The sequence below is a fragment of the Antrostomus carolinensis genome, unplaced genomic scaffold (genome assembly GCF_000700745.2).
Source record: "Antrostomus carolinensis isolate BGI_N321 unplaced genomic scaffold, ASM70074v2 scaffold37638, whole genome shotgun sequence".
Taxonomy (NCBI): domain Eukaryota; kingdom Metazoa; phylum Chordata; class Aves; order Caprimulgiformes; family Caprimulgidae; genus Antrostomus; species Antrostomus carolinensis.
In genome coordinates this window covers 1-12,773 of record NW_010332977.1, presented here as the reverse complement: position 1 = coordinate 12,773, position 12,773 = coordinate 1, and the positions used below count along the sequence as shown (strand labels likewise).

General features: G+C 37.0%; 1 protein-coding gene across 1 annotated transcript in view; it reads left to right on the top strand.

Annotated features, from left to right (window-relative positions):
* The window catches only part of LOC104529413 (unconventional myosin-Ie), a gene marked incomplete at its 3' end in the record, with an annotated part of 33,829 nt that extends 21,988 nt beyond the window's left edge, over nt 1-11,841 (top strand). Inside the window, exons 8-17 of the mRNA XM_029086422.1 lie at nt 818-952; nt 1,595-1,727; nt 4,847-5,043; nt 6,014-6,094; nt 6,513-6,599; nt 7,816-7,902; nt 8,988-9,155; nt 9,902-9,987; nt 10,586-10,667; nt 11,735-11,841. Coding sequence (XP_028942255.1) covers nt 818-952; nt 1,595-1,727; nt 4,847-5,043; nt 6,014-6,094; nt 6,513-6,599; nt 7,816-7,902; nt 8,988-9,155; nt 9,902-9,987; nt 10,586-10,667; nt 11,735-11,841 — 1,163 coding nt within the window. The remainder of the gene's footprint in view (nt 1-817; nt 953-1,594; nt 1,728-4,846; nt 5,044-6,013; nt 6,095-6,512; nt 6,600-7,815; nt 7,903-8,987; nt 9,156-9,901; nt 9,988-10,585; nt 10,668-11,734) is intronic.
* Nucleotides 11,842-12,773: the final 932 nt, after the last annotated feature.

The following is a 12,773-nucleotide window of genomic DNA, read 5'->3' as shown; positions in this document are numbered from 1 at the left end:
ATGGAAAGCTGAGTTGGAGCTGGAATTGCTCCAGGAGCTGTGCGTTCTCCTCTTCTGAGGTATACAAACAATTTGCACTGTCCTGCTGATTTTCCTCTAGGCTTTTTGTCGTGGGAGTTAAAAGACAATAGGGTTTTGACTGTTCTTTTCTGAGGCTAGTTTGTTCATTCCTTCCTATGGCAGCCGTGTCTGTGTGCAACTGCATAGACTTTACGTAGGTCTGAGGAGCCTCTCCTTTGGCATCACAGAGAGTACAGGAACCTTTTTTAACCTGTATTCTTGGCCTTCTAGGTCTAAATGATGCAAAGAGGTGCAACTTCAGCCATGCTGCAAATCAGCATAGTATTGGAGCGTTCAAAACTTGCTTAACGTATGCCATAACGGGCATAAAGGATACGTGGCCTCACAATTAGAGCCACAAGTAATGCTTTCTTAGTATGTTCTTTCAACTTTGCCTACCTTTCAGTAGGCATGGAAGACATGTTGCTTCTGAGGATTTAGATAATACATTGCAGACTGGAAAACCCACTTTGGCTTATCTTTATGACGTAAAGATAATGGAAGGCATTCACAAGTCAGTCACAGTTTTTGCTTTTTATTAGATGTGGAAGTTAAAACTAAACCATTCATGGCAATGGGAATGAGAATCTGGTCTTTTGGGTTAAACAATTAACAAAAGACAGGAAGGAAACATACCTGGCACAGCACTCACCATATCTCTCCCAGTAATTTCAGGCTCAGTCACCTGTTTCCAGCCTGCCTTGTCTCTGCTGAAGATTGCTCTGTGATACCTAATTTGAGGATTTTTATTCTGCAGCTAATTGAAGGGGCCACCTCAGAACAAAAAAGCAGCCTTGGCATTACCAGCATGGACTACTATTACTATCTGAGTCTCTCTGGATCCTACAAAGTTGATGACATCAATGACAAATCAGATTTCCAAGAAACACTGGTGAGTTTTTAACTCCATGATTTGCATCGTGGAAGATGTATGTTCATTTCACTTTCCACTCGTAGCAAAGATGTTGATGTATTAATGTGGGAATGAGAAATTCATGTAGCTGTAACTATGTGACCTTGATGCAAGTTATGTCAACTTGCTGGTCTCCTGTTATTAGAAATTAACTATTTAAAATTAAGCATATTAACACATCTTATTTATATATGTAGCACATCTAAAGGCCTAAAAAAAAAAATCATTACTATTGTATTCTAGTTAATTTGGTATTAATTTGTCAGTTGAGAAGACATTTTATAAGATACCATGTACTCTAGACTCCAAATCTCAGTGTTGTGGATTATTTTCTAGTAAGTGGCTGAAATTCACAGCCTAAGCCAGACAGACTGTGCTGCTTTTTAGAGTCATTCAGTATAGCTTAACAGTTCTTAGTCTCAGTGGATAAACTGTCTAAGATAAAGTCATTGTCTCTTGAGTTCATTGTTTCCTGTTTTGCAATGAAACTACTTATTTTTAGTGTGACCCTTAAGAGCAAGTGCTTGTTTCATACTAACTTTAATTTTTACAGAATTTATTTTACTAACACATTCTTTGACTGATTCAGGGTTTGTTTTTGTTTTTTATTTTTCTTCCCAGCATGCAATGAATGTGATTGGGATCTTTGCAGAGGAACAGGCATTAGTGCTGCAGATAGTGGCAGGAATACTTCATTTGGGAAACATCAGCTTCAAAGAAGTTGGCAACTATGCAAGAGTGGAGAGTGAGGAGTGTAAGTACCTCTGGAAACTGTTATAGAATTAGCAACGGGCTGAAACCCAGATGGCATAAGGTGAACTGCAATCTTGAGCTGTTTATCCAAACAGGGTGCATCATTTCTTACAGTGAAAGGCTGCTGATTTAGATTCTCTTCCAGAACCAGTGGTACTGAGGCCCCTGTTTTGTCTTGTGCAATGCCACTGACTTAGTAAGAGAGCAATTTTGCATTTTGGATTTAAGAAATCCTTTTCCAGCCTTTGAGTATGAAATAAAAGAAATTGTGAGGAACGCTATCAAGCAAGCTTGAACTCTGCTCCTTTCAATGCATCAGCACACATTCATAGAAACACCTGCTTCTTATGTGGTTTGTCTGACCTTGTTGCCATGCAAAAGCAGCTACTAACTTGTGGAGTATCCCCAGTCTCAGGTACACACTCAGCTTTCAGGCTTTTCTGTCTATATGTACATGCATCCAGAAGAGGTACCTTGAAAACAAAAATTCAGAATTGAATTCAAATGCAGAATTTACATACTACTATTATTTTCCTTGTCTCAGATTTCTCAACCCATACCTTACTTATCATTGGGTACATGTACTGTGCAACTGTTTCCTTATCCACAGTGCACTGTCCTTGCATCCTTCACCTCTTGCTGCTGTTTTATATCAGCTAGGCTCACAACAAGATGTTGAAAGATTAATGGATCTTGAGTTTTAAACATTTTTGGCATGATTTATACCTTGCAACTAATGTTGTTTCTGTACTACCTCGATAGTTTAAGGACAGAGTGGATAAGCACAGCGTGATAGCTTATACATATCTATCTGTTCTCTTAACTCTTATTTCAGAATGGTCCTTATGTTTAGGAAAACTTGCATTTGTTTAGTTTGAGTTAAGTTAAGTATGAATAAACTATCTCATGCAGTTAACTTCCAACTCAACTGTATTAGTACTCTCCTGATATTTGTTTTAAGAAATTGGGAAATTAGTAATTAACCTTTATTTCTTAATTTGAGAGAATACTAAGTGCAGCCAAAAAAAAACCATCTTGTGGCATTTTATATACCCAAAGAAAAAGTATAGGATTTTTTAATATGCCTTGCAATTCCAAATGAGCTACTGTGCTTCCATTTAAATCACAGTATTAAATTTTTCAATTAAATGAAGACATTTAATAGCCAGACAAGATAGATAGTCTGTTGCATCAAAAAGTAGTAAACTGAAAAGACATGAGCTGAAAATAAGTTGGTAAATGTGAATGTATTTCTATGATGAGCCATGTACACCACATTTCTCTTGCTCACTGGGATATAAATACAGAAGTTGTATATGAATAATACATTGAAAAAATTGGCAGATAGAATATAGAACTTATTCATAAACATAGTGCATTTTAAAGAAGCCAGAGAAGAAATAGCAATATCTAGTAAAATTTCTGCATTATGAAGTTGAAAATTGGATTAATTTCTCTTTCCATTAAGTCTCCCCTCTGCTTACTGTTTGCCCTAGCCAAATAAATAGTAAAGCATTTATAGCCTGGATAGCCATGAAAGATAAGACACAGTGAAAGACCACTGGTTAAGTCGTGCTTTGCATAAGTCTGAAATAATAAAGCGTTTAAGAATTTGGTCAGTAGCGATCTTGTTGTTATATAGCCAGTTGCAGAAAAACATGCAAAGGCAAAAAAACTCTAGTCTCTTATTCTGGGTCAGAATCAAATCTATACGGACCATTCTTGACAGACATTTAGACAAATACTTCTTTAAAACTGCCAGATTGCTCTCTGTTACAGTGTTTGATTATATTAATAGTTGAAAAAAATGTTCTCATTTTTTATTCTAAGTCTTCCAAATCATGCCAAATAGTGCTTGTTCCCTCCTGGATGCAGACAACAATTTAAACTATCCCTCTTTACGCTTACATTGTATTGAAGGATTTGCTTTACACTTTCTGAAAAACGATGAAGTGAACCTAGTCTTTTTCAGCTTTTCTTTACAGATTGCATTTAAAACTATTTCACAGAATGCTATTGACTACTTTTGAGTTACCAGAGATGTTGCCAGCGACTCCGCTTTGGTTCGTTGTGTGGTTCCTCATAGCCTAGGGCAAATCTAATCAGCTTGCTGATGGTAATAAATCACATTTCAGAAAGCTGGTGGTTATTTGCAGTTTTAAAAATAATTTTGGATTAATGTACTGAAGAGTTCAGTGAAACTATGCTGTCATGTTACAAACGTGTAAAGCACGAGTGGCTGCTGCCTTAGTCATTATTTTACATCCTCCTCACACCAGTAAAGTAGATCTGAAAGCAATGGAATGTGGAGGAAACACTGTTAGAGGATTAGGTGGTTTAGCTGAGGTGGAATACCAACTGCAAGGGCTGCCCTTAGGAGCTATTTCCATATGCTTTCAAGCTGTTCGGCTTTTTCCATTTGATAAGGTGTGTGACACCTGCAGCTAACATCTGCACCATGTGCTAAGAATGCAAAGAACAATAAACCTGTGGCTGCTTCTTGCACAGATGTGTTTTTCTGCTTTACTTTTAAACAAGGGAAACCAGAATTTGCAAAGTACATCCAGAATAAGGGATTTAAAAAAAATAAAAATAAAATGGCAAGGCGATTGAAAGCATTTTTGCAATATCCTAACTTAGAAGAAGAGAGGATAGCGCATATATATATATATATATATGAAAGCAGATAGTATGCTCTTTATTATATTTTAAACACTGTATGTTTTTACAAAGAATTTTCAATGGTGTCAATTTTATTTAATGTGTCAGCTCTGTTTTATTTCCATCTCTTCCAAGAGTGATTTGTTTGAACCACATAGTTCAAAACTATGACCTAAGCCAGCTTAACATGTTGAAGGACTGAAGGTACAGAAATAGCTGACTGTTTCAAGGTGGTTTATCTTAATTGAAATCCATGTAAGTAAAGAGTTGAAAATGTCCTTGGGGAGCTTAGTGAAATTTTAAAGACACATATCCCTCCTCTTTTTGTTTTTAGGCTGCATCTCCCATGAGGTTTATTAATGCTGGTTGTTATTAGAGATGCAGTTAATTTTTTTTCCCTTCATTCTCTATTGGTTTAGTCTGTAAATCATAATCCAGCAACCCTGATCTTTCTTGCAGTTTTAGCTTTCCCTGCTTTTCTCCTGGGAATTAACCAGGACCGCCTGAAGGACAAACTGACCAGCAGACAGATGGACAGCAAGTGGGGAGGCAAATCTGAGTCCATTAATGTAACGCTAAATGTGGAACAAGCCTGCTACACCAGGGATGCGCTGGCCAAGGCCCTTCATTCCCGTGTTTTTGATTACTTGGTGGATGTAAGTTGGATTTGTTTGATTCTACTGAAGTATCAAAACAAGTACACTAGGAATGTTCCTTGCAGTACTCTTCTTGCCCATCATTTCTTTCACCCAGTATGTTTCTTTGCCTAAAGCTTAGCAGCAGCACTGAGCAACGCACTGGGAGCATGACCACAGATACCAAATGCAAGGCACTGATTGTATGACAAATGCTACACTTTCTTTGAATCAAATGAGCTGTGCTTTCAGTGCTGTATTTGCTCAGGCCCCTGCCACAACTGTCCCATATAATATTCTGACATCTCCGTCCTCTCAGCATCCATACTTCTCCGAGTCTGACTTTCTCCTACGCTGAGCATTTTCAGAGGAGCAGAATCAGTGTGTTATGGTCCCTGCTCTCTTACCCCACTGTCCCACAAAGAACCCCTTCAGCATCCTGATATTGTGGCATTTGAGCAAACGGTCACATTCCACTCTCCATGCTGAAGTACTCTCTTGTTCAGAATGAGACCCTGGGCTGGGTTGGTGGGTAAGAAACCTTACCTTTGGCCACAGATACTGGCTACATGTCTCGGAAGTCTCCCTCATCATGACAGCTCTGTAATTTCCACTATGTGCCTGTACCCGCACTGACACTGTGAAGTTGGGGAATACAGAACATCTGCAAAATGCATAAAATAACAGACTTAAAGCTGTTCTTTTTTTGTTGGCTCCTTTTTTTCTTTAACTGAGCCAGTTATACCGAAAGGGAAAGATTTTTACAAACAGTAGATCCAAAGGCTCACTAACCTGGAAAACAGGATAGTATACTCTTAATTTCCTAGTGAAAGTAAAATACCCTAGTACATGTATTTCTATTCCATTCAAATATGTTATTTTTGAAGAAACCAAATATTTTTATATGAAGATTTAAGGATATGAATATATATATTTTGAATATATAAACTATACTTTGTTTTACTTTTTTTTTTTTTCCCTATTTTATTAGTCTATTAATAAGGCTATGGAGAAGGACCATGAAGAATATAACATTGGTGTCCTTGATATTTATGGCTTTGAAATATTCCAGGTAAGACAATGCAATACTCAGGATTTGAGCTGATCTGACCTGGGAGAGTTTTTTGTTGTTTAGAGGGGAGAAAATCCAAAAGAGAAAGGAAGAAAAAAAAACCCAAACAAACCAAAACAATGCACTAAACAAATCCTGTGGCCAGAAAAAAAGAAAAAAAAAAAATCCAATCTGGCTTACTGGACATTGAGTTCTCACTCATAATGTATCACTTAATAAACATGAAGTATTGAAGAAACTTAAAAGAAACTAGGTCATTGATCTTAAAAGAAAGATCTGAAATTACACAGAATGTCTATAAAATCAGCAACCCATCCATCATTGACAGCGTTTCTTTGAAGCTTACTGCCAGCATAAGAACTAAGAATTATGTATATCAAGCATGAGACTAATTTTTAAATTGTTTCCTTTTCTATAGAAAAATGGTTTTGAACAGTTCTGCATCAACTTTGTAAATGAAAAACTGCAGCAGATTTTTATTGAACTTACACTGAAAGCAGAACAGGTAACCAGACATTTATTATTTTTTAATTCATAAATGAACTATTGCCTTTTCAATTGGTGGAAAAATTGAGGTTTCATCATCTGCTAACAATAAAATTTGCCTTGTTAAGCAAGACAAAGGGAAAAAAAACCCACTGTGTTGTTGGCTAACCCTAAAACTGTAAACCACATCAGCTACAGACATTTATTCTCTAATACAGTGGTACGGAAGTGAGTCCATCATACAGTGTACTAATGCAGTCATATGACTCTGCCCAGACTTGCTGCATATTCTGACTCATTGACAGAAATGGAAAACTGCAGTTTAGTTCCATCCCTGTGCTTGTGTTGGACATGACGTACAGTTAAATGGGAACACTTTTCTTAATTTCCTCCACACCCTTTTTTATATGTATATATATGAATTAAATAGATTACTGAGACAATGCAAAAATACTTCTGAAAGTATTTGCAGTACTCTGCTCACAGTCTTACTGCAAAATCTCCCTTTAGGTGAATGTGAGCTTCTGCATGGGAGGGCAGACAGAATGCAGCTGAGACAGAAGCATTGTGTACAGTATGAGCTCAGGCCTGGCACCAACTTTAGGACAGTGTTTTCAAGAATGCGCATACACAATTGCCTTTGTATAAAAGTAACTGATTATTGCAGTTGAGCACACAAATAACCTGCTAAGTGTTAAGCTGAACTCGGATGTGTGCAATTTTTTCCCCAGTCAGTCTCTAGATGTCTTTATGGTTACAGTAATTGCATACAGAAATAAAAAGCAGAGCTGTGTCTCCATTTCACGTGCACTTCTAAACGTGTTGTTTTAGGGGTCTAATCCTGGATATGCCTATCACAATCTTAATTTTAAAAATAGATTAGGATGTGGATGATTAGGTGCACTGTCAAGATATTGTAAAAGTCACACTGTTACTATTTGCAAAGGGCTTTGACAATAAATGCACTGATGAAATATTCCTGCTCTTCTGAGTAACTACTCAGAAGACAAAAGAATGCGTGGGGAGAACAGCAGGATTCAGATTCACCTCCTAGGCAGCAGAGAGCTGGATTTAACTATCATTAGGATAATTTCTCCCACCTCCCCCCAGTCCTTCATTTGACAAGTCTTTCTGAACATGAGTAGTGCAGAGTTTGTGTATATGTAGTGCATTGTAAATCTAGTGCTGCATTCATGGTGCAAAGGCGTATTTGCATCTTTCTTTCTACTTAACAGGAAGAATATGTGCAAGAAGGAATTAGATGGACACCAATAGATTACTTTAACAACAAAATAGTGTGTGACCTTATAGAGAACAAAGTGGTAAGTATTTAGAACAAACAGATGGAAAAAACAACAAGACTTTTCTCCAAAGTATTTGGGCAACTGCTTTGCTGTTGAGAGCGTTCATAGGAAAAATGCAAATACTGTTGTTCAGTTACTGAGTCATACTAAGTCTATATATAAATCTTACATAAGATGTCTTATAAGAGCTTTAAGATATATGTTACCTAAGATATCAATTAAAGAGAGAAACATAGGACAGCATGATTGATGTTTCCCCCCCCCCCCCCCAAAAAAAAAAAAAAATTTTACACCTAAATTTATCATTAACTTCATGACTTATTCTACTGTGTATCAGATAAAGCTCTATGTGTCCCTAGGAGATGTATTTTAGTTTGGGGAATCTACAATACCAGGTTCCTTTGAGGTACTGTCACGAATTAAGCAGAAACAAGTGAAGAAGCATTAGGAAGTATTGTAGATAAAAGAATTTCTGTGTCTTTGCTCCACAGAATGTTCTGCAGTTTAAAGTCTTTTTCTTGTTTGAGGTGACAACAAATGTTGAATTGTCCTTTGGACAGAAGTAGGTTGGTTTTCAGCTAGTTCTTTGTCCTTATGTAAGCCAGATATAACAGTAGTTCAAGTACTATAGTGACTTGGGCTTAAATCAGATCTTGCGCATCTCCCATCTGTGTCAGTATAACTAGGAAGAGGATACGGTTTCTGTCACAATCTTAGATATTTAGCTCCAAGTTTGTCAAACTACAACATATGAATTTAAATACTTGCCTCAGACATGGGTTTATTTTTTGGTGGAATGAGAAAGAAAATTGCTTTGTGAAAGAACTGGAAACTAAGACAAACGTTAGGCGTTTTGGGTTTTTGTTTTTGAACAGCATTCATTGTTTTCCACATCATTTCCCACTATCAGTGTCATTACACAAAGTGGTATCTCTCCTTAAACTATTTGCATGCTTGTGTACAAATTAATCTCTACTGTGAACTCTGCTAATTGGGGAATTCTTCCTGCTGTAACTTTGCTCTAGTGTTTTGGTAGCAAACATAATCTTTCTTTTTTTCCTCACTTCTTTTGCTGTTTTTGTTATTCTTCTCCAATACATTAGAATCCCCCAGGCATTATGAGCATTTTAGATGATGTGTGTGCCACAATGCATGCAGTGGGAGAAGGAGCTGACCAAACACTGCTTCAGAAACTCCAGATGCAGATTGGGACTCATGAACATTTCAACAGCTGGAACCAGGGATTTATCATTCATCACTATGCTGGAAAGGTAATGTGGAAAATCATCACTGAATTCTGCATAATGTATTTGTAAAGAAGAAGAACAGTAATGAAAGGAAGGAGGAAGCCTTGTAGAGGGCTATTTTGATTTCGAATAGCCAGATTATCTCAGGAGACAGTGTCCTCCTTTCACAGTGTAGGGAGTTTAGAGCAAAATGTCCCTTAAATTAGGAGCTGAGGCCTTGATATCAAACATACTAACCAGAACTTAGTATTAAATGTAATAAATGAATGCCCCATGTCTTTTATTAATTATAATCTTAATTGTTGGTTATAGTAGCAGTAAATTTAAAGAATTCAGATCTACAAACAATCTTTAGGTGATGAGATACCAATAAAACTGGGAATATAATGTACAGTTCTATCTTCTTTGGGTTTATTTCTCAGACTATTAATGATTTCCTGCAGTTACAGTTATTAATAGTAAACCCTTGTTATGCAAAAATTTTTCTTCACTAAAATTCAGTATTAAATTCACTTGTGTCATATTCCATTCACTAGCTCCCTAACACTTCTTTTTCACTGAATTTAAATATATGGGTGAAATTCCTTTTTTTTGTTGTGAAAGAGTTAATTAATAATATATGCAAGGTTTTAGTGATCATTGTAGTATCTTTAAGTTATACCAGACTAATCAAAAAGTTTAGACAGCTACTGATGAGGACAGAATTTAAATTTTCTTTAAGTATTGTGTTCTCAACTTACCACAAACACTCAATTTCCACCTTGGCCCAGGTATCTTATGATATGGATGGATTCTGCGAGAGAAATCGGGATGTTCTTTTCATGGACTTGATTGAACTCATGCAGAGCAGTGATTTGTACGTAAGCAACTCTTGCTTAAAGCCAGGAATAACATGTTAGTTTAGATGGATGCAGAGGGCCCGACTTCTCCGCTTTGCAACTTGTGAACTCATTTGTATAAAAGTGGAAACAAAACATCACTGCAATAGAACAGTATCACTTATATTATATTGACCTTCCTTTTCTGCAAATCTGAATAAGTAAGGTGCTGCTGTGTCAGAATCAAATGGTATAATGGCAGCCATTTGTTTTGGGGTTAAACAAGGCCATCAGTGATTTTGCGTTTTCTCAGAAGAGGCACTGTTTTAACATGTAAAGTAACATTTTTTTGTTATGTATTTTAATTAATTGATGCTTATTTTTTGAGAAGTGCATGTTTCTTGGAGTCTAGAAGTCTGGTATCATGTCTTCCAAGGCTCACTAAAATAGCAAGGGATCTCTATGAGGAATGAAGCTCATGGAAAATATTAATCTTAAAATAGATTTGGTATAACTCCAGATTAATAGAAATAACTATTTATATTCGGCTCAACTATCAACTTTTACAGCATATTCCTTGACATTCCTGCATTGAATTGTCTTTCTATGCCAACATTTTTATTAATTCTTTCCTAGGCCTTTTATAAAGGCTCTATTTCCTGAAAATCTTCAAGTGGACAAGAAAGGCCGTCCTACCACTGCGGGCAGTAAAATCAAAGTATGTCTAGTTTTGCTGTGTTAGTTATGTGCATATGTGGGTGTGTGTTTGTGTATGGATACCTAAATTTAAAAAAAAACCCAAAACTGCTGTTTTTGACTGTGCAGACATTTCTAAAGATAGACATCAGGAGTACCTTGATTGCAAAGTGATGCATTGTTTCAGCTGTTAGAATAGTGTTTTGCCCAGCATGCTGTTCATTAAATGTTTTGTTCAGCTGCCTTCTACAGCAGTGAATTTTCCAAATGAGCATTTGATGGTAGTGATAGTAGTACTTGCATGTGCATAATGAATGAGCCCCTTCACTCAGCCACTTGATGCCCTACAATTAACTACAGATAACTGGTCTCTTTATAGTGCAGAAATGCAGCGGGGCCTGATCCAACGCCCACTGAAGTCAACAGAAGTCTTTCTACTGACCATAATGTGCCTTGAATAAGGCAGCAAGTGTTAGAAGGCGAGCATCTTTTTGGAGACTGGTTGTAAAATATACGCTTAGATTATACACTTGCAGACTTTAGAAATTGATATTTTATCAACCCCTTTCCTCATATTTCACTCTGACAGTCAAATACACCTGAGGCATTCCTTGTCAGTCCATATTTTTATGTACTAGTTTAAATATATTGCATAGCTGAAGATAAGAGTGCCTTCTATTTACTAATTAATTTTTCATGAGGTGCATATTACTCCAAGGGGCAGACTTTGGTTGTTCTGGAGAAAGACCCAAGTCAACTAAATCCAGTCAACTGAATCATCATCAGATGGTTGATAATTTTTAGAGTTCTCTTGTGGGATTTCACAGAATCATAGAATGGCTTGGGTTAGAAGGGACCTTTAAAGGTCATCTAGTCCAACCCCTCTGCAGAGAGCAGGGACACCTTCAACTAGATCAGGTTGCTCAGAGGCCTGTCCAATCTGACCTTGAATGTTTCCAGGGATGGGGCTTCTACCACCTATCTGGGCAACCCGTTTCAGTGTTTCACCACTTTAAACTACCCCAGTATTTCACCACCCTGATTTACCCTGTTCAGCTCAGATCCTATTGTTTTGCCTCAATTTTACAGAAACAAGCAAATGACCTTGTTGGCACTCTGATGAAGTGTACACCCCATTACATCCGCTGCATCAAACCAAATGAAACAAAGAAGTCTCGAGACTGGGAGGAGAGCAGGTATGGATAAGGAGATGATGTGATGAGAAACAGTGCTAATAGTCATAATTTGTAATCATACAGCCTATGGACAAACAGAAGCAGATATTCTAAAACCTTTGGAAATGAAATCTGGCATGACCTCTCCTAAACTTTGAAGATAAGCTGTGGTCAGTTTGCTTAAATCAGCAGCTAGTATATGCAGTTCTTTGCTTTTCTCATACAGTTATGAATAATCACTATTTGCATAACAGTAACACAATCGGTATAGTAAAGACTCTGTTTCTCCATGTAGAATTTGCACACCAAATGCATTGTACATCAATTCTAACTTCTGCTTTATGCTTTGAAAACACTTTCTGTTAGGCAGCCAAAAAGCCAGCAGGATGTCTGTATTTGCTTTACACTTACCAGAAAGTCTCTATAGCCAAGAATGTAGTAGGTTCTTTTTTTACTTCTTGATTTTTAAGTCTCATTAGCCAGCTCTCTAAAGAGAAGTCACTAGAATACCATATCAGGTGGTTTTATAGACATTAAATAGACGTCTAAATCAGTTTGCTTTATTGCATCTGTTTTAGGGCCTCTTTTAAGTATATGATGCTTTATAGCATCTTCCTGTTTCCTGAAAAAAGAGACTCTTCTTTTTTGCACTGAGGTAGATGATCAGTACGGTAAGTATGCTATGTGAAGTCTTAAGATAGATAACATTTATTACTATATATTGGTAAACGTGCTGACAAAGCAAGTGATTATTTCTATCACAGTGAAACAACTTGCAGAGTCTGATTAAAAGCATTCTTGACCATATCAACACCACCCCAGAATTCACTTGCTGCCTTTTGGCATGCAGGCTAGCACAATTACATGAAGATGTAGAGCACTACAGAAGCCACAATTGGGACTGCACTTGAAAGTGTCACTTAGGCCTTGACAGTAAATGTAGACCCTCTTTC